This window comes from Ictalurus furcatus, chromosome 16 (genome assembly GCF_023375685.1).
Source record: "Ictalurus furcatus strain D&B chromosome 16, Billie_1.0, whole genome shotgun sequence".
Lineage (NCBI taxonomy): Eukaryota > Metazoa > Chordata > Actinopteri > Siluriformes > Ictaluridae > Ictalurus > Ictalurus furcatus.
Genome location: NC_071270.1, coordinates 21,519,217 through 21,541,509, shown reverse-complemented (window position 1 = coordinate 21,541,509; position 22,293 = coordinate 21,519,217). Strand labels below are relative to the sequence as shown.

General features: G+C 41.1%; 1 protein-coding gene across 3 annotated transcripts in view; it reads right to left on the bottom strand.

Moving 5' to 3' along the window:
- The window catches only part of nsd3 (nuclear receptor binding SET domain protein 3), a 31,052-nt gene extending 12,878 nt beyond the window's left edge, over positions 1 to 18,174 (bottom strand). The window contains exons 1-14 of one of the 3 annotated variants that reach the window (XM_053645367.1): positions 17,954 to 18,174; positions 13,406 to 14,412; positions 12,190 to 12,331; positions 11,455 to 11,609; positions 9,073 to 9,573; positions 7,755 to 7,869; positions 7,524 to 7,624; positions 7,394 to 7,439; positions 6,170 to 6,300; positions 5,875 to 6,000; positions 5,417 to 5,543; positions 4,950 to 5,147; positions 4,520 to 4,699; positions 375 to 524 (exon numbers count right to left, since the gene is read on the bottom strand). In XM_053645367.1, coding sequence (XP_053501342.1) covers positions 375 to 524; positions 4,520 to 4,699; positions 4,950 to 5,147; positions 5,417 to 5,543; positions 5,875 to 6,000; positions 6,170 to 6,300; positions 7,394 to 7,439; positions 7,524 to 7,624; positions 7,755 to 7,869; positions 9,073 to 9,573; positions 11,455 to 11,609; positions 12,190 to 12,331; positions 13,406 to 14,368 — 2,935 coding nt within the window. In that variant the 5' untranslated portion in view covers positions 14,369 to 14,412; positions 17,954 to 18,174. The remainder of the gene's footprint in view (positions 1 to 374; positions 525 to 4,519; positions 4,700 to 4,949; positions 5,148 to 5,416; positions 5,544 to 5,874; positions 6,001 to 6,169; positions 6,301 to 7,393; positions 7,440 to 7,523; positions 7,625 to 7,754; positions 7,870 to 9,072; positions 9,574 to 11,454; positions 11,610 to 12,189; positions 12,332 to 13,405; positions 14,413 to 17,953) is intronic. The other 2 variants (XM_053645368.1, XM_053645369.1) reach the window with 2 other exon arrangements.
- Between the last annotated feature and the right edge of the window lie 4,119 nt (positions 18,175 to 22,293).

Here is a 22,293-nt window from a genome sequence, read left to right as displayed (position 1 = left end):
AAATAAATAAATAAACAGCTGCCTACCTCCTCCTCCTAGATGGACTATTTTAAACCGCTAGTGATTTTTATCTAGCACAAGATCACCAATCATCAGCACATGCCTAATATAGCGCACGCTCGAGTCTGCTTATTGCTAAACATCACTAAGCTGTTATAATGCGAGCCGTACGTTATTTTAAGTCCAGCGTTTGCATTAGTAGCTGTAAATTAGAAGAGCTGAAATTAAAAACAAACCCCGCCCCCCCCCAAAAAAAAGAAAGAAAAAAAGAAAAAGCAAAAAGGCGTGAAAAGCGACAAGGTTATTTAAAAAAAAAAAAAAAAAAAAAAAAAAAAAAAAAAAAAAAAAAGGGACGGGAGCGAACGTGAAGTTACCTTTGGCCGGATTCTTTTGGGTAGCTGACGAAGGAGAAGGAATCAGAGGTAATTTCATCAACTCAGCACGATTTGACTCAGTCAGAAGGTAGTGAGACTTAAACGTATAAGAACTTAATACGGTGTCAGTGAGGTCGTGCACTAAGCGTCCTACACGAGACAAACAGGAAAACCCGTGAGCAGTCAATCACACTCCCCATGATTGCAGAGAACACACACACCAAGCTAAACACCACACACACACACACACACACACACACACACACACGCACACACGCACACAGACTCCTGAACAGGATGTAGGGAGTCCTGAAAGAAGAAAACACACATTTTGGAGATTTCAGTGTTGGCTTGGGAATCACTGGTTAAAATGTAAACTGCTGCTGTTGTAAATCTACTGTTTTTTTTTTTGCCATGTTCCATAAATCCCACCAGCATCAAGATCTCAGTATTTTCTTTGTTTTTGTTTCGTGTGAGGTAATATTATTAAAACTGAAAATATAGGCCAAATGTGAGCCAATCAGCAGCACGATAAAGAACCCCAGCCCCCCACACACACACAATCTTCTCCCAAGCCAACACCCTCCTCATCAGGATTTCTACAGGCACTACAATAAAGAATGATCATTACTCATCTGCTATTCATAAGGAGTTACAGTACGACTTGGAAAAGAAAAGAAAAAAAAAAAAAAGAGGGAGAGAGAGAGAGAAGAAATTTCTATTCTATGAATCAAAAGGCTGAAGGTGCAATCAGTGATACACGTTGATAGCATGTCAGTGTGGGAGCAAAATGATGTGATAAAACACTGGTATGATAACACCCCACCCCCTCCTCCTCGCCTCTTAACGTATCGTGTTGCTTTCTTGAGAATCAGTGAATGTTTGCACCTTCTGTAATAGTTGTATACGAGTCCCTAAATTGTCCTCGGTGTGAGAAGATGGCTCTCAACATCACAGAGCCGCTGATGGAAAGAATGCGCAGGACCTGGAGGGTTTTTCTGAAGAACAAGTAGGTGCATCCAAATTCAGTTATTATTGTGTCTTGTGGACTGTATGTAAACATCTGTTATGTGAAATAGCGTATTCAGAGCAGAACTAAAGAAAAAAAAACTAAAATGATCCCCCTTATTATTATTTTTAATCACTAGCATTTTGCAGCTTCTGCAAGGCGTGCGTAAACTTATCCCCTCGACTGTACATACACTATTGTTTAAAAAAATGTGCTCAATAATAGAAAAGGATTTGTCTTGCAGATACAAGTTAGCACCTGCAACTCCATATATACCTGCGTGTATTTATAACTGAATGCATGGCTAGCTATAAAAAAATAAAATCGTCTCTATAGATGTATAGCTTTGAGAGCAATGTTTACATACAACTTTAATATTTGACACGTCTCATGGTTGGAAAGCGGCGGCCATCTTTGGTCATTTAATAACCAGTGCCGTGGCCACATGGTTGCAACTACAGTACCACCCTTAAAATAAACCCTGAACTTCCACATGAACGTCTAACTAATGTTTACTTAAATCCCTTAAATATTAGGAAATGCAGAGCAACTACAAATCCAACATCCCCGAGAAACGAATCTGTTCTGCCAACAAAATCACCTTCGACACATAGTTAGTAACATGGCGAGTAAAACACTTCGGGATGTACTGTTACGGGAAAATAATCAGTGCCAGAGAGTTGTAATGCTGTTACCACGGTGACCAATCCAAAGCGGATTAGGTTCCCATCACAGCACTTCCTGTAGTTTTTAATTCATCGTACACCACAGCAATTCACCGACTATTACTGAATGACTTTTTAATCCATTTATACAGCTTGCCATGTTGCTAAGAAACCAGTGTGCCGAAGACTTTCCCGTGTCGGAAGAACTTACTGGTGCAAAGCGCCGACACTGCGCTTCTACAAACTCGTTCCATAAACGTCTCCTTAACTGAAAACTTCACCAAAACGACATCACCAACCATCAGAGCTTCTCTGCTAAAAGAAAGCAGTACATTTCCAATTCTTTATTATGAGGTTTAGATACCGTCGAGTGCCCGCCGTAAAGAGAGTTACTACGGAAACGACAAGGCGTTCACGCTAGTGGCACCACCTTTTGTGGAATAATAAACAGGACGTGATGGCCAGTACTTTTCAACCAGGTGGATTTTAGTGTTTATACATCCTTCTCATCATGAGAACTAGCAATCTGGAAAATTCTGGATAAAGTCTGGAATTGTTTCAAGTTTTGATCATTTTGAGCTCGTTTACCAGTGTTTTGATAACTATATCGATTCTAACCCTTTAAAATATATATATTTGACCAATACATTGGCCTATGTGAATAGTATGCTGTGCTTGCAGAAGACAGATTGAATAAATGCTAGTTTTGGTGCTGTTTAAAGCTCAACCTTAAAAAACACTGCACACCAATTTCATAAATTCATCAATGATTGCACCTTTACAGCCACCAAACACAAACGCACACACACACACGCGCGCACACACACACGAGAAAATGATGCGCATCTGTGCCAGTCACGCTTCGACCTCATTCACACTGAATCAGCGTTTACAGATTAACAAGACACACACGGTCCGACGGCTTATAAACACATAGCACATCTAAAAGGAAGGGGGAAAAAAAATTTAAAAATTAGACAAGATTTTAAAAAAAGAGGTTAGAAAACTGCATTTTAAAAAGTGGGCTATGGTTAGAAAAGGCACATTTACATCGACAAAGACAACACCGAAGCAAAAGGCCATTAATTAACATATTCACACTGGATGAGGAACAGTTAGGCCAAAACTTAAATGTATACAATGACCATGTTACTCCAACTGTAGTCAATCAGCAAAGTCATCTAACGAGTAAGGAAAAGTCTGGCGTCGTGAAAATGGCATGCCTAAATTGAGGACTAGAAAAACGGACAAAAAGACGTCACCAAGGTTAAAAAATAAATAAATAAATAAAATAAAATAAAATAAAAAAAATACAGTTGTGGCGGCCATCTTGGAGTCCAAGTGCTGTTTGAGGTTGGGCTTTCTCAAAGTGGTATCGCCGTACGCGGTTGTGTAATGTGTAATGGTTTAGACATGGAGTTAGCACCATGCAAAAACTGGAGACGATAAACATCCATGACGGCTCCAGTGCAAAATGAAAGAATCAAAAGGTCACACGCTAAGCTGATCGACTACAGCTGGGGTAAGGAAGACGTTTCTTTTTTTTCTTCCCCCGACCGAACTGTTGCTGTGACATAAATACATTTCCAATCACGGTGTTAATGTTATTATCAAAGGAAACGCAGGCATTAAACACGTGCAGCAGTAGCGAGTCAGAGTGGAGTGATGATGTTGAGGATGCTTCTCCACTCAACTGAGAGACCTCCCTGTGCTTTAGCAGGTGTACGCAGGTTAGTGATCGGCCAACACACACACAAACACTATCTAAAGACCTATTTGGATGGTGTTAGTTTATCATCGTGATATCCTTTCCCCTTCTGAGTAGAGACTCTGCTCTTCCAAGTGGGGCATCTACTGTACCTTTCTGAGCTGGGCCTCTACTCCTCTGTACAGATATGCGCGTCTGCAGGGCCTCTATCCAGCCGATCTTCAATCGAATCCTCAGCCTTTCCAGTGGCGCTTCTCTACCCTTATGAGAGGAGCCTGTACATTTCTGAGAAGGGCTGCTACCCTTCCCTGTAATTACCAGAGCAGGGCTTGTACCTTTCTGAATAGGGCCTTTACTTTTCTAAGCCGAAAATCTGAGGGTCTACTACAGTGCATATACTTTTTCATTTATTTTTTTTAAACAAGTGGGGCATCTAAACTCTGAGGCATCCTTTTTGTCAGCTACGTTAGTTTGTATGCAATCAACAGTTAGCCTTGGTTAACACACCCCCCCCAAACACCCCCCAGTCCTTAGACTCTCTAGTACACAGTAAAGCTCCTCAGCCGAGTGCAGAGACACAACTCCAGCTGCTCTGACTCACTACTGCTACACGCTGCACGATGGCCTGCAGGACTGAAACTTTTCATCAACATGCAGTAAACACACTTTCAGTAAAAGAACCAGCCATGTGAGTGTGTAAGCTTTAGGTCTAGCCGGCTTCTCCGGCTCTTTGGCTCTGTGCTGAGTGGGGAACGAGTCTCACCTCGCGAGCAAACGAAACACCAGCCTACGTTTACGGAGGAGCCAAGATGGCCGTTCTTCCGTGTGCCCGAGTGACTGCTGCACACGATGACGTGAGGCGTGATCGCTACGCTCCCGGCTGCTATACACAGATCGCCTACATGATAGGCTACGGGACAGCGGATACAGCGCATCATCCGGCCTGTGGACACACACATTTACACGTTTAACCCTCCCTATACAACATATAAACAACATCACTCAAAATTATGTGTGTGTATATATATATATATATATATATATATGTGTGTGTGTGTGTGTGAATGTAATTAAGCTTGTTAAACACCAAGCTAATTAACTGGCACTCTACACACCTCTGCTCTTAAACCCTCTGAGACTCTGAGCGTGTCTCAATCTGTGATTGTGGGAAGGTGTGTGTGCACTAATCACACCTTTGTGGGCCTTTTGCGAGTCCTTTTCCAACCAGCAGGTAGCGCAGCAGTGCTGTGGGCACCTCAGGCCTTGGGGCTCCGCAGCAGTGCCCGCGTATTTCCAAGCACAGGACTCGTGATAGAAACGGCCACACCCACTCACCGAACACGGCTTCACATCTTCATCAGTGCGTTTGCAGGAGAAACATGGGTGTGAGCCTGGGAGGAGAAACATTTCGAATCAATTACCAGGAAAGGAGAGACTTAACCAAGTCTGCCAATTTCCTCACTCTGTTCTTGCCTGTTCCTCTCTCGAACTACATTTTGTGCACATCACAGCTAAATCAGAAACAAGAAGCACTGTTCTCTTGGAATAGATTAAAAAGAAGTTAGGCAACATCATAATAATCACTCTGTATGCCACCACAAATGTAATAAAGTACACACATACAGAGGAAACTAACAAGATAACATTTAATGGTTCTGACCTGTTTTGCACTCAGTGCAAATGGTTTCTCCCTCTGTTCCCCCAGCAGAGGCCAAACACTCCAGGTGAAAAAACCTGTTACACTCGCCCTCACAGCACAGCAGAGAATCTCCAAATGTCTCGCAAACCTGAAGGGTGACACACACACACACACACACACACACACACACCCACACACACCCCCTTCATCTCAAACCTGCTCCCTCTGCAATCACAGCAGAAGTGAATGAAATTCATGCTCAGGGATTTAAAAATTTTATTTATTTATTTTTTTTAAAATGGCAGTATGGCTCGTTATGTTCTCAAGTCGTGCATTTAGTTAACAACACTACCTTTTACTAACGTTATTAACTGGTTCCAACTTTGGACAATATATCGATTGATTTACAACTTCTACACAACACACATCCCGGTCAAGAGTATTTGATGTATGCGTTACTCTTATCTGATCTCACTCACCTGACACACCATGTCCTTTTTGGAGTTGTTGCTGCCCTGCCGAGAGATGTTTGAATCGTCTGACTGGGCATCTGAGCAGTCAGCGTCCACCGTACCAGGACTGTCAGAGCGTTTCTCAAATACACACTGCACACACAAAATGAGATGCAGCCAAACGAGGAGAGAGAAAGGGGGGGGTAAGAAAAAGAAAAAAAAAAAAAAAAAAACACACACACTAACAAATTTGCCCCAAATATCTCTAAGAGAAGTTAACTCACTTTTGATGAAGTGCGTGCCAGGTTTGTGTGTGTCTCACCTGCATGTCGTTGAGGCCTCTGGAATCAGAGTCGGACGTGTCTCTGTAAATAGAGCTTGTCACTTCGACGTCCGTCGAGGCTCGACTGCGTTTCTTCAGTGGCTTACAAGAATCAGAGATCTCACTGGCTCCTGCAAGAGCGAAATCCAGAGTTCCACACCGTGTAAACATAATGCCTGTCTGTATGTCTATAAGAAAACACACTGTCTCTACGTGTGTGTGACTTTGGGCAGGAGTATACTGCGCATCAGTGATGGGTCGGTCGATGGAGGTGAAAGTGGGGTAGGGAGTTTCTCAGTGTTAGAATTGTGATAGTCGAGATTCTGTAATGGAATTGTGTGCATCACCTTTTATTTATTTATTTATTTATTTGTTCTCTGTTTACCATCCCAGGGGTCCCAACGATTCCATTTTCACTACAGAGTAACATTTACCCCTCCCTCTTAAGGTAAGTAGATAAATGGGTGTTATCAATTAATTCAGTTTGTAAACAAATACTGATTTATGTGATTTAAAGGGGCCATGACATGTTATTTTATTATCTTCCCTGGGGTGTAATTATAATATTAGTAAAGTTTAGTTTTTTTAGTAAAGTAATTTATGACCTTTTTCCACCCTGTCTCTGACCTCCAGACTGAAATTATCGTTTTTTTTTTTGTGTGTGTGTCCTTTACCTTAAAGACTTAAATGTAACCACCCATCCATGACTGGTTAACATCTTTGCCTATGAATTAATTATCGACGTGTTATCGGAACTCTTTTCATCGCCTGAGCGCCGGTGGGCGGGGCCCGACGGTGCGCTGATGTAAAAGTCGGAGTCGAAGTCTTGCTGTAGGGGCAGTCGTATGCAAATGTATTTGCCCGCGTGACATCGCAAATCCCGCCACATGCAGCAGAGCCGGTTTTGGAGCTTGGTTAAATAAATACTCGTTTTGATATTAAGCTATGAAACTTGCAGGACGTTTTAATGGTACAATGACCTCTTATATGTCAAAAGCTCGAGGAGCATATGATTTCTCATGTCATGACCCCTTAAAATATGAGCCTGTGTTTGCAAGCAAGGGGGGGAAAAAACATGAAAACACACTTAATAAGAATGATGTTTCTTACAGGTTAAGAAACAGGGAATTTGATGTAAAATACTAAAGCGGTTATATATGTAAATTCATTGGTTGTCGATTAAAATAAAAACCCTATAAATTCAAGTTGTAACAAGAGACTCACCTTTTTGTGATCCTGTTTTAAAGTCCATCTGAGGCATCGCCTCCACCTGAAATACAACACGGACGAGCGTTATAGTTTTTCGGTCGTTACAGCTGGTTATAAACATCTGCAAAAAGGTGCGTGACTCTACCTGCTCTTTCTTGACCTTTTTCTTTGGAACTGGATCGACGCTCTTTTCCGACTCGGAGCGACTCCTTACACACCGCCGCTGCAGCTTTCTTTCCATCGACTCTGTACACATGCATTCCTCCGTTAGTGTGAGTAGCAAATATGCTTAGACACAGTGACTATCCTCAACTCGTGCAGGTAAACCCACACAGGCAATGTGTACAGCTGAGACTTATCCTGCATGCGTGTGTACCTGAGCTGGGTTCGGTAACAGGAGTGTGTGCGTGTTCTGCACTCTCTGGTTCACTCCATGCTGTTCTCTCCTCCTCACTGGAGAACGTCTCACCCTCCGCTTTATCACTCGAACCCTTCCATAGTAAGGATACAATAAGAAACAATTATAAAGGAAAAGGAAATCAGCATCTCCATAAAGCTCGTCAGCAGACAGAAGCAGGAAGTGCTCTAAAATCTCCTGGTAGACGCTGCATTGAATCTCGACTTGAGAAAACACAGTGGACCAACACCAGCAGATGACCTGGCACCCCAAATCATCACTGACTGGAAACTTCACACTGCACTTCAAGCAACTTGGATTCTGTTCCTCTCCACTCTTCCTCTAGACTCTGGGACCTTGATTTCCAAATGAAATGCAACATTTACTTTCACCTTCCCCATGATTGTGGTTGTGTGTACTGAACCAGACTGAGAGATTAGAGGCTCAGGAAACCTTTCCAGGTGTTTGGAGTTAATTAGCTGATTAGAGCTCATCTCAGGTCGACTTTTCTGTATTATAAATTCTTTATTCTAATATTTTGAGATACTGGATTTTTGATTTCCACGAGCTGTAAGTCGTAATCATCCAAAAAAAGGCTTGAAATATTTCACTTTATGTGTAATGAATCTAGAATATATGAAAGTTCCACTTTTTTAATGAAATTATAGGGAAAAAAAATGAACCTTTACAAGATATTCTAATTTTTTGAGACACACCTCTGTATACACACACACACACGACTGTACATAGTTATTATTACATTACATTAGTACATAGTTATTATAAATTATGGTCCACAAGACAATTTTTAAATATTTACTTGGCTGGATTTTTTCCCCATTTTCTCCCTAGTTTGGTCAGCTGCCAATTCCCACCGGTCAGCCCTATCATACAACAGAGAGTGAAGTTCTTCCTCCGAGACATGTAATGCTAACCGCATCAGGCTACTGCTATTTACGCTCTTCCACATACATGAGCTCAGACACCTGCTCATTGGCTAGCGTGCCTGTGATTGACAGGGGAGAGAGAGTATGCGGTCAGTGCCACCCAGAGACAACGGCCATTTTTCTCTCTTGGCTCCCAACCACAGATGAATTTCAAACTCGTGACTGTGTCAGGACTCAGACACGTGATCTCCTGGTTTTACGTTGCAGCGCATGGGAGACGAATTTACTATAGAACACAGATTCTAACTTCACCTGGAGGGTCGGATTAGGAGCTTTATCGGGCCCATCAGCCGTATGATTTACACCCCTGCTTTAAGTACGCAGCACGGAAAAGCAGAAGCGAACCTCACCTCTGGAGACTGAACTCGCTCATCGTCTCTCTCCGACTCCTTTTTTATCTCCACTTTCTCTTTGGGCAGCTGCCAATCGCATTTCACAATCTCCACATTGAGCTTCTTCATTGTGACCGAGAGCGGCAGCAGCTTCCGGGCAGCCGCCGTTCTCCACGGAGTCCGAACCGGAGGCGGCGAGGGTTGCGTTTCTGTCATGTCCTCGGGCTCCGCCTCTTCCTCCTGAGCGTCTGAAACGCTGCACTGACGACGAGGCTGCTGACGGCGTGGGAGTGTCGCCGGATCGTCTTTCTTTATGCTCTTGGAGCGTCTTGTCCTGCGTTTTTTAATCCTTGTTGGGGTCGCATGCTCGTCGCTGGTTTCGTCGGCAGGCAGTTTGTCAATGTAAATGAAGGTGTAGTTCTCGTTACGCTCCTCACGGGTCATGAGCAGGGCTGCCTCGGCATGGCCGACGCCCACCTCCCACTGGGCACGCTCCCTCTGAGACTGAGGCTTCAGCAGCTACATGGGCACAAAACACGCTATGTTACATACCATAAAACCAACAGATATCATGCAATTAGGCAGATAAACTACATAAATACAGCCAAAATACAGTAACTGAGACCGGACTCTCACTTTCTAAATCTCTCTGTATAAAATAAACGTGTACGTAAACGCAGATGTGCATAATATACATGGTGTCCCAAAAGTCCAGCATCATAGGAGAAAATTTTTTTTTAAATAAAACTTGCTGAATAAATCCACCATTTTTCTCTAAAACACAAATTCATATTAATACAATCATATGGATTGGTTCTTAACAGCTCAGATACATCACTGTCTCTAAAAATATAATTTATACATACATAAACCCTATGATGCTGGATTTAGAGGACAGTCTGCATATATATATATATATATATATATATATATATATATATATATATATATATATATATATATATATATATATATATATATATATTTTTTTTTTTTTACATACGTTTTAATTATATATAATAGTAAAAAATAAATAAATGTATGCATGTCAAGTGTGTATTATAAAAAATTGTTTACAAATGAAAATATGCTTAATAGAAATATGTATAGCTATTTTAAAAGGATTCGTGTCCAAGAATATCTATGGCACAAATTATATATATATATAATTTTAAATACCTGCATGAAAACAATAAATAAAGCCGCATATCACTTAGTAACAATTACTTAATTGTTCACAGATCGAATAAAAACACATACACAGATTCCTTATTCTAAGCACATTCTATATTATGATCTCCATATTAAAAATGATTGTCTCATTTAAAAATCTGTCTACAGCATACCGTGGTGCTTGAAAGTTTGTGAACTCTTTAGAATTTTCTATATATTTCTGCACAAATATGACCTAAAACGTTAGATTTTCACACAAGTCCTAAAAGGAGATTGAGGAAAATTATACAGTATTACATATCTGTGAGTGGCAAAAGTATGTGAATCTTTGCTTTCAGTATCTGGTGTGATCCCCTTGTGCAGAAATAACTGCAACTAAACGTCTCTAGTAAGTGTTGATCAGTCCTGCACATCGGCTTGGAGGAATTTTAGCCCGTTCCTCAGTACAGAACAGCTTCAACTCTGGGATGTTGGTGGGTTTCCTCACATGAACTGCTTGCTTCAGGTCCTTCTCAACATTTCTATTGGATTAAGGTCAGGACTTTGACCTTTCGATTTTGGATTAAGGTCAGGACTTTGACTTGGCCATTTTAAATCTCTCACTGCATGACCAACTTTCTCTTGAGATTCAGTTCATGGACCAATGACCTGACATTTTCCTTTAGAATTTTCTGGTATAACACAGAATTCATTGTTCCATCAACTATGACAAGCTGTCCTAGCCCAGATGCAGCAAACCAGGCCCAAACCATCACACCACTCACACCTGATTGTCATCCCATTGATTGAAAACACCTAGCTCTAATTTCACCTTCAAATTAACGGCTAATCCTAGAGGTTCAAATACTTTTCCCACTCACAGAGATAATATTGGATCATTTTCCTCAATAAATAAATGACCAAGTATAATATTTTTGTCTAATTTCTTTAACTGGGTTCTCTTTGTCTACTTTCCGGACTTGTGTGAAAGTCTGATGACATTTTCGGTCATGTTTATGCAATTATATAGAAATTTCTTCACAAACTTTCAAGCACCACTGTATAATTTTTGTCATTAATCATCTGCATCCAAATAAAAATACCATATCTCTCCATAATAAAAGTATACGCTTAAACGAATAAAGTAGTTATAAAGTCTTTAAGTATGCACAAAACTTTCTTTTTAAAAAATAAATAAATAAAAGCGGTAAAATCTGAATTCTGCACAAAAATAAAAACAGCACGGACCTTCTGTCTCTCAGTTGGATTGGTGGTTTTGCGTAAGGTTTCCGCCTGCAGTTCCTCAAACTGACTCTCTCCTTTATACACCACGATCCTCTTCTCGTGAATCCACGCCCGCTCGGCCACACTTCCGAAAAACTGCACATGGTACTCCCTGTGACCTACACACACACACACACACACACATAAATACATACCACAGCATCTGCACAACAATTTAAAGGACATTAATGCAAGGGTATAAAGGAATTAAGGATAGACCACGTCACTGATGAGAGCGTTTTGCATCACTATTACATAATATTAGCCTGTGGGGTTAAAAGCGCCCTCTAATGGTGAGTGAGTGAATTACAGACCAGGTCCTCGATGTGTGTTTTTGCATATTAAAAACATGACCTAATACACAGAAAGCATTTGTTAAATGTAAAGAGCATGGAAAACAGCACGGGCATATTATATTAAATATTAACAGTATATAGAACGTGGTAAAAAAAAAAAAGTGTATAAAAGATGTGTAAAAATGAAAGCAGTCTGTGGAACACACAAGCATACATGCTAATAGCACGTAAAGGCATGATTAAAATAATATGAATAAATATAACAGGCATATCAAATGTATGCAAGATTATGAATACAATGTGACAGCAATGGTACGACTTAGTATAAAGTTGAAGAAGGTGTACATTCAGTACAAGAGCTTTGCGCTCGCAGTGTGATGTGGTGTCGATGAGTTAGCGTTACCTCTGGTGTTAATGCGCGTGTGAACCTGTAGCTGGGGGTCGGAGGAGACCATGCAGGGCCACCATGGGTACGTCCCGACTTTAGCCCACACCAGATCCCCGATGTCGTACTCCACGCACACCGAGGGCATGGCCTTGTCCACCTGCACACACCAACCATCATCAGTACTGTTATACAGCACGGTCGTCATACAAACAACCACTTGACTACCAAACAAAACATTTGGGTTGTGGACAATTTTTTTTTCCAGCAAAGCACTGACATGGACGTTCATGACACTGAGACAAGTCTGAGGTGTGTATTAGGAGTGCAGAAAAACTGTGGGAGTGTAAGCAGTAGGAAATACAGCTCACGTTTTTTAACCTGGGAGCACGTTGGTGCTCTTCTCAGTATCTGCTTTAAATGAATAATTGTTTACATTTTGGGAAATAAAAGCCCCATTTAGTTCGTTAGAAAACAGGATGCATGAAAATAAGGAGCATGTCTCTAATATGATTGTCAATTTGCACTTGAATGGAGATTAAATTTGTTGAATGAATAAACATTTCAGTTCAATCCCTCCAGGATTTCGCGATCGCAGAAATGAACACGAAATCAAGCAAACTCTAATATTCTGGAGGAGCTCGCCGCAGACTTGGGCCAAGACGAGTCGTGCGACGTCATCACAACGCGGCTTCAGCCAAAGCCCTCTTCGATCAGCGTGTGTCGAACACGAGTACAACTAAAAGGTGTCAATTACAACAAACACCACTGAGAAAGACCGGGCAAAACAATTTCACGCACTTGCAATTTCGCCAATTCAAGTAGTTTTCCTGCAGGAAAAGCCCTCAAAAAACTTTTTGCAAAAAGCCGCAGCGAAATTAAGCGTTTTCGGCTACAACAAATCCCTGTATGAAGTGACCTTTGGATGCAAACAAAGAAACGCACACCTGATTCAGGACTTTCCTCTGATACACCCAGTTTCTCTTGAAATCTTTGTGCACTATGTTAGAATTTTTCCACTTCTATATTTATTACTGAAATACACCACTGATACTTCCTGAATTCTACTTCACACATTTCAGTGAGACTCTGGAATAGTACCCAAGAAGGAGTTTCCTGCTTCTTAAAAAAACTCCATTACTGCACGATTTCTCTGTAATTTCCATAAACAAATATAACTTCCTAAAACAGACAGAAGTTTTTCCCTAGACTGGATCCTTTACATATCACTCACCTGGACCTCCTTGGGTTCAGTTTTGGGGCTTTTGAGACTCAGGGTAGGTTGCTGCTCTTGTATCACAGCCTGGCCATCACCGAGCTTCACTTCCTGTTCAGGGAAGGCCCCGTGCCGGCTATTTTTCTTTTTTCTCTTCTCCTTCTTGTGCTCGTTTCTCCTGGTTGACTCCTGGAACTCGTGCAGCAGGTCTCCGCACAGCGACGACTCGAACAGCTCGCGTCCATTCTGATACGTCTTTATGATCTTGATCTTGATTTCCGGGGAGTTTGTCTTCTTCTGGCCGACGGGCTCAGAAGCTGCGTCCTGAATGGAGGCAGGAAGGGGAGGTGGAGAGGAAGGTAGGATGAGGGGAGGAGGGGGGTAAACCGACTGCAGATGATGTGAAGAGGACGAAGATGGAGGAGGAAGTGGAGGTGGTGGTGGAGGAGGTGGAGGAGGGTGATGAGGTAAAAGTTGAGGATTAGGTTGATGATGCTGCGATTGATGTTGAGGGTGAGAATGAGGATGATGAGGATGATGATGATGATGATGAAGATGAGAATGAGATGGAGGAAGAGGAGGGGAAGAGATATGAGATGATGGTTTTTCCTGAACGACGGGAGACCTTAGCACCGTTCCCTCCCCTAAGATCAGCCCGTGATCGGCGTGATAGTTGCGGATGGCGCCGTAGCCGTTGGCCGAGCCATTAGGGAACTGCGAGTACAGCGCAAACTTGGCCTGCTGCTCATAGGCGCCGATTCCCGCCTGGTAACCGTTGGCGACGACCCCTAGGTCGTCCGGAGGGTAGGAGAACCCCGGATCGAGGGGCGAATCGTAGGCGGAGGGGCCTCCCTCGTCCCCGGGGTCGCTGATGGCATCGTACACGTCCTCCTGTCTGATGTTAGCTGAGTCAATGAGCTGAGGCGGTTGCTGGATTGTGTTTCCCATGATCCCTTGCATGAAAGAGAAGGAGAAATCCATTGTTCTGCTCCAGCATCCTTAGGTTTCCCTTTTTCGTACAGGGTCTGGGGGGGGGAGGGTGTAGAAAAACACCAAAAATATAAAACATTAACAACATTAACGTTAAAGTGAGAGATGATGATTCAAACGGGCTTAATATCGTAGCGCTGTTGAATTCTTAATTCTGATTGGGTCAGAAGGTGTAGATTAACTGTCTTAAATTTATTATTTCTGACAAGAGACCAGCTGCAGGTTTTACATTAATCTGCTCGTTGTGAAACCTTATTGTTTCTATAGTAACAACTTGTGCTCCACATAAACCGATATAGATAGATATATATATATATATATATATATATATATATATCTCTCACCAATCCTGTGTCGTGTCAGTTTTAGCCCAGGTCAACTATCTGGCTGTATTTCAGCTCGTGTTTGGGTCCTATTTCATTGCTAATCCAAATAATCCCACAAGTTTTCTACAGGATTGAAGTTGGGTGATTGTGCAGGACAAGCAAAGTGTCCCATCAGTGTTTACGCCCATTCAAACACAGATTTGGTCATCATCCTAGAATGTATGAGAGTCAGTGTTGTGTTCTGCTTGGACATGAAGGACAAAAAAAGTAACCTCAAAGTCTGGCCAACAACGGACGATCCGCTTAACATTACATTCGTTCAGGTAAGCACCCGTTTGACACTGTACTGGAACCATTTTGTCCTGGGAGCATTTGCACAAGAACCTGAGGTCCATTCACAGTTAAACTCAACTATTTTTCAGTTTATAACAAAAAGCTTAAAGATGCACAAAAGCCCATCAGTCCGTCTCTTCAATAATGCATTCTATAAGGATTACATATAAAGCCACTGTGAGCGTCCTCTCTTCAAAGAGTTCCCTTGTGGGTTTCACGTCTTTTGTGAAACGGAACAATCGCATGCGTCTGTGCACGGTTTGCAAATGAGACGTTCCTTTTCATGGAAACTTAAATAAATACAGTGTTATCATACAGATTTCACCTCAACAGAGCAGGTCCAACTCATGACAACGAACTGAAACACCGTAATGACAAATACCAGACCACATATTGTACAGGACACAGAAACGGCTGTGTTTAGATCACTGCCCACATGACCTGAAAACGGAGGATACCTGCTGGATGAATTTCCCACTTGAACATTTGTCTCACGGTATTGCGTTCCAAACAAAGATGAATATGGAGAGATACTCCCCACTTGCAATCACAAAGCGTAACAGACTGAGATAGAGAAGCTGGTGTTTGTTGCGCAGCTGTACAAGCAAACTGGAGTTACTCATTGATAAACAGCGGAAAGGTCTTTAGGTTATTACAGAATCCCAAATGCACGTGACTGTCTAGTGCCTAAAAGGTTGTAGAGGAGATATTTCAATTCAAACTTTGTACTAGAAGGAAATGACGGATTTCAACAGCCTTGCTTAAAAGGCCCAGCAGTGGCAGCGCTACCATTTGAACAGAAGATCAGAAATTCAACGTCTTAACCACTGCGCCAGGATCACCACGCTATACATCTTACTGAACAACCAGAACTTCACAAGAACAACCACCCTTTTTTTTTCCCCCCAACCCAACTTGGGCTCCGCAAACATTTCAAAGAAGCCTTTATTTTGTCACGTATTGACATTACACAGTGAATTTTTTATTTTTTTGGCATATCCCAGACTCCAGGGTCAGCCATGATACAGCACCCCTGGAGCAGATAGGGCCTGTTAAAGGCCTTGCACAAGGACCCAACAGTGGCAGCTTGGTGGTGATCGGACTTGAACCACCAACCACCCAGTACCCTAACATTTGAGCCACAATTTCATCATCAATATGCAACGATAGTACAGTGGTATTATCACTCAGCATGATGGGCCTTTGGGAAACCGTGAACCACAGAGAACACTGCTGGTGGCTCCTAACCTTCCAGAGAAGGTTGCGATCAAGTGCCCGAAAAAAAGAAAATAAAAAATAAAGTGTGGTTCTAGCACATCATCCGGGATGATATCCTTATTTTTACGAAGGTGTTTAATAGAAATGCGTGATGATTTATGCATGCAGTTTACACAACTCTTAACCGTAAGCTACGAACTTTCCGTAAATTTGGGGTAAGGGGGACATTTTGTTCCTGACCCACGTCTTTAAATCAAAAATATTCTAGTATTCAAACAAAAGCAGCGTTTGGGTTCAAACCGCTTTTGTGATGGTGTAGATTTCACCATCTGCGGTCCTGCACATCCACAGTCCACACCGTACAGTCCTGGTTAACTCATCACATCAACACTTTCCTGTTTACTAACTGTACTCCATCCCATCATCCGGCTCTTTTTTATTATTATTACGCACCACACTGCTTCAGGTTTCAATATGACAATCACTTACAGTTAAATATCGTCTGGAAATATTCCCCGAGACGTGACGAGAGGCGTGTGTAAACGTGTGGATTATATGAGCAGTTAATGAGTGTAACAGACTACAGAGCTTCATGTGGTACCAAGAGTGTTCCAAAACTTCCTAAACTGTCTGAGTGATACTTTTACTGACGAAGAAAGTGTCGTCAAATCTTCACAAAGCAGTTCTAAGAGCTTAAAATATGACGTTGTGGCTTCATTTCGTTGTCTGGTGCTGCAGTAGTGACTGAAATTAAACAAAAAGAGTGAAATATTGAAGGTTAAAACACACTGAGGTAAACACTGTAGCAAATTAGCCAAGACAGATGCACATCTTCACCTCAGAGTTCTTACTAAACTGTAGCTAATTCCCTGAAACTTTATTTCTGGTACACTTTACTCTTTTTTTTTTCTTTTTCTTTTTTTTTTTTTATATAACTACTAAAGCAGTGTTGCTAAACTTGTATGCTCTTAAACCATGTCTCCAGCTCTTGTAACACCTGAAATAGCACTGCTAACTTAATTGGAACATTGTTTGCTGTCAATGCTAACGTTATCCTGCTGAATATTTACCGTATTACAAAAAATATATAAAAGATAATACAACAAACATTTTCCAACCCTACATTTCCCACCGCTGCATTGTTGGACATACAAAGCGATAGTACATCAAAAATGTTTAGTTAGCTGCATTTTATCTCGACATTTAAGGGGATATGATGCTAGCATGTTGGCTTTAGCTATGCCAAGTGCTATGAAAAAAAAAATGCACCTCGCTGTGATATGAAACGGTTTAGCAAAGAGTCTAAACATGTCTAAATGTAGTCGGTTTGGTATTTTCAGTCTGAAGTCGAGTCAGTAATGAAAAAGGGACGTGTGAACTGGTTCAAGCGCTTCGTTTTCCTCTAAAAGCGCATACGATAACATGTATGCGAAACCGAAGAGCCAACATGGCTGCCCTTTAAATCAAACTGGCCCGTTTACGTTTGTAACCTTTCCGACAAGTGGCCGTTATTTTACACGGAAAATCAGGAGGGGAAACCGACAGTGTGCGTTTTTATTATTATTATTATTATTCGCCAAAAGGAAAAAGAAAAACTAAAGAGGAGGAAAAAGCATGCAGGGCTGGGGTTGATTTTGACGCCATGAGAGCAAACAACGAGGCAAAAAACAACAGCAGAATAAAAAAAAAATGTCGGTACCTTCAGCGTTTCCCATTCTAAACAAATACAGCAAATAATCTGATTCCGGGAGCAGAGATCAGAAATCTAAAGCGATCTACACAAAGGCTGAGAGCAGAGCAGCTGCAGAGACACGGAGCTCCGCTCAGACGAGGCTTAATTCGGGAGAGGCCCGATGGTTTAGTGCAGATCAGAGCAGATTGGACTCCCATAGATTTAATTCAAGCCTTTGCTCGCTCGCTCGCTCTCTCCCTCTGGATGCAACAAAAGCCCTTCTGCTCGAAGCGGCCCGGTTGCCAGATTGGACTAAAACCGGATTGTCATATCAAATCAAATGACAAAATAACCAGGCAGAGTGGCGAGGATGATCAGACAGGTTACTGAACCGAGTTTTGAACAAATAAATATGATTATCCTGGGTGGAAGATAGAGAAAAGGTCTAATCTTGCATTCTGATTGATCCAATCCAATCCAACAATGTTGCTCAATTCAAGTCGATCAGCCAAATCTGGCAACCTGATCAATCGGTTTAATTTACCTGATCGTAGCTGTCAAGATCGGACCGGATCAACTGTCATATCAAAGATAATGACAAAAATATCATGACCAAATGTTTTTTTTCCAGATTTGTTTGATCAAAAGATCATGGTTTCAGGGTCTCAGCATGATTTCCAAATCTGATGAATCAAGGTTTCCAGATTAAAGAGAAAAAAAACCGTATCTAATACATCTAATCTAATACACTTTTCAAATTGTTAGGGTGTCGGATTAGATTTTTTTTTCTAATATTCAGCTCCAACATTGCAATGATTAGAATTGTCATATTGCGTTGATCATACTGGTCAGGGTTGCCATATTATTATTATTATTATTATTATTATTATTATTATTATTATTATTATTATTGTTGTTGTTGTTGTTGTTGTTGTTGTTTTATTATTACAATCATCGTCATCATCATCATCATCATCATTATCATAATATTGTCTAAAAACCTGATTGTTCCAGATCTAATCTGGAAACTTTGATTGAACCGATTGAACTATTGATCCTGTTCAAAACAAGATGTTCAATCTGGCAACTTGATCAATCCAATCCATTTTTAATCCAGTTGATCAATCAAGCAGTTTAATTGATCTGATCATGGCTGTCAGATTGGATTGATCAGACTGGGTTAGCAGTGTAAAATTTTCCGGATTAAGGTAATTGACAAAATCCACAATTTTATCACCCTGGATCACTCAGGATACAGCTGGCAAATGTTATCATTATTTAGACTGATCAGATACAGGATTTGCCAGGGTTGCTGGATGTTCTCGATCATCCAGGAATTAATCAACCCACCTTCATGACTGCATTGATTATAGTTGATCATGCATGGTTGCCAGTTTGGTTTGATCAGATAGTTAAGGTGAATGAATCAGTCAGGGTTGCCTAATTAAATGAATCATTGACAATGAATTAAATGAATGGATGACCAAATACAACCTGGTCATCCTAGTACTAATTTAACATGTACCTCGGGTAGAATTGCAAAACATAACCAAGTAAACAAAATACAAACAAATAATATGCATTCTATAGATCAGGACTCTTAAATATCACTAAAATTAAATACATCATATGATTAGCAGTTCTTAAAAAAATAATCGTGCGTTATCTGGCAACACTGCTCAGCGCGAAAAGGAAATCCTCCTGATTGGCTGTGCAACGTGGAATGAAATGCATGATGGGATGTGTAGTTTTTCTAGACTACACGCAGCTCAGGTTGACTCATTCCATGAGAAACATTCTACTATATATAAATTAATAACATAACGGTACAACTGTTTAATTATATTAGGCCTAATTATTTACTTCTGTAATATTGTACACTTACTAATAAAAAAAATTAATCGAATAAATTTTTTCAAGGATTACACTTTTAACATCACTGAAACATAGTGCATGAATTCATAAGTACTGATTTTTCTCCTTCATTCCTATGTTGCCTTGATAAAGACAAGGCATGGTTTGGTTCATGGGGTCATCAAAGGTCATATCTCAAAAAATATCAACATCTGGTGTAATCCCATACAAGGTTTTCTATCTAATACAAACAACACACTGTGCATTTCTCCGTAATTAAATAAGTTCAGTTGTTTTCTTTTCGATAGCTCATTTAATTCAAACAGTACCAGACATAATTTACTGAACCAAAAGTACTGTGCAAAAGTCTTAGGCACATGCTGTAGAAATGCTGTAGAGCAAAGATACCTTCAAAAACTATGAAATTAAATGTTTCTCCATTTTTAAAAAAAAATACTATAAAGAGCAGTAAACTGTAGTAAATGAAACATAGACGATATTTGGTTTGAGAACCAAAAAAAAGTAGTCTCAGGTAGAATTAGTGCAGTTTTATAAGGAAATGAGCTGTAAGTTTTATTGAGCATCTTACAGAACCAGCAACAGCTCTTCTGGAGACTTTGACTGTCGCACTTGCTTCATTTTTTTTGCAGCGAAACCCAGCAGCATTCATTATGTTTTTTTATCTGAAAAGTGTCTCATCACTTAATATACTGCTTTCTTTACCGACATCCATCTATCCATCCATCCATCCATCTTCTACCGCTTACTCCTTTTCAGGGTCACGGGGAACCTGGAGCCTATCCCAGGGAGCATCGGGCACAAGGCGGGGTACACCCTGGACAGGGTGCTAATCCATTGCAGGGCACAATCACATATACATTCACACAACCATTCATACACTATGGACACTTTAGACACGCCAATCAGCCTACCATGCATGTCTTTGGACTGGGGGAGGAAACCAGAGTACCCGGAGGAAACCCCCGCAGCACGGGGAGAACATGCAAACTCCGCACACACAGGGCCACGGTGGGAATCGAACCCCCAATCCTGGAGGTGTGAGGCGAACGTGCTAACCATGTGTTGAGGGATGGCACACTCTCTCATCACTGTCAATCACTAGACAATCCTAGGTATCTGTGAGCTCATATATGCGGAAGAGGGAAGATAGCAGTTTTCTTTGAGTGTGTTATGCCGTATGAGCAGCAGTTCGAAAAGATGTGGTATCACGTGTGTCAGAGGAAGCCGTGATAGATGAGTGGGAACTGGCAGGTGAACGAATTGGAGAGAAAAATGGAGAAACAACAATAAAAACAACAACAACAACAACACCATATCCGGATGTTAGTACAAATAGGTCAGGATCTAAGAGAGGAGTTTAATTAGTGCTCATTTAAGCACTTGGTGTAGAGGTAGGGCTTCAGGCTTTGTTTGAAGACAACCAGTGTTAAATGATTTGTGTTAACACGTGCAGTGTACATCAGACGTCAGGTCATACAGCCAGTGGAAATAATGCATACAGTCAAGTGCCTGACTCCTTTTAGCCCACAGCTTAAAATATCAAACTCAGCACGTGCTTCACAGGTGTGAGCTGTGTGTGTGTGTGTGTGTGTGAGACACTAACTTTAGACCAATGTGATTCATAACTATTAGCTCAACCTGGGTATTTTACATATCTGTGTTTCTGTGCTCTGACCTGTCAGGTGACCGTGGATTATCTGTTGTGGTTGCATATTGATTGAAACAGAGCCCATGTTGTCTCATAGCTAAGCAGTCAACGCAAGAATTACTGGCACCTTAAGAAAACAAGCAGAAATGGTTGGATAAAACGAACACTGCACACAATCAGGGGCAGCCGGTATAAACATATTTGGACTTTTGTGGAATTGAGTGCAACAGCACTAGCAGTGGTGAAAAGAACAACAGACAGAATGTCTGAAAAACAGTGGCTGGGGCTGATTTCTTTCTTGCCCAGACTGTAGATTCATGCAGACGATAGCCCTATTCGAATTGGATTAATTTATTAGGTTGTGATCGATATAAGCATTTTTTACATGTCTCTTCAGTGGTAAAAATCTTGGATCTGAACAGCAATAAAATGACCACAGGAGGAGTGAGTTTCTAGCATGTTGTGAACCTAGATGTTTGTGTGATGCTGTATGATGTATGCTGATGATAATGATGATGATGGCGTCAAAGAGAAGAGACACTGAGAGCAGAACAATAAACGTTCATTGTTCGTTTTGTGACTCGCGAAGTGTTTAATATCTTTTTTTTTTCCAGCACAAGGCTACATCTACATCAGAAATCACAGACATGTGCATCCAGACTGGACTGAAATGATAAAACGACTGCTGAGTTTGGAGAAAAAGGGTAGGTAATAATTCAACCTGTAAAGTTCTCAGTGGAGGCCTGAGAAAAACATTGACATGGCTGAACCTGATGGAAATAAAGTCAAGGTAGAAGTAGGAAATTACCCCAGGACCCCATCTGTATTTAATGTGGTCTGTATA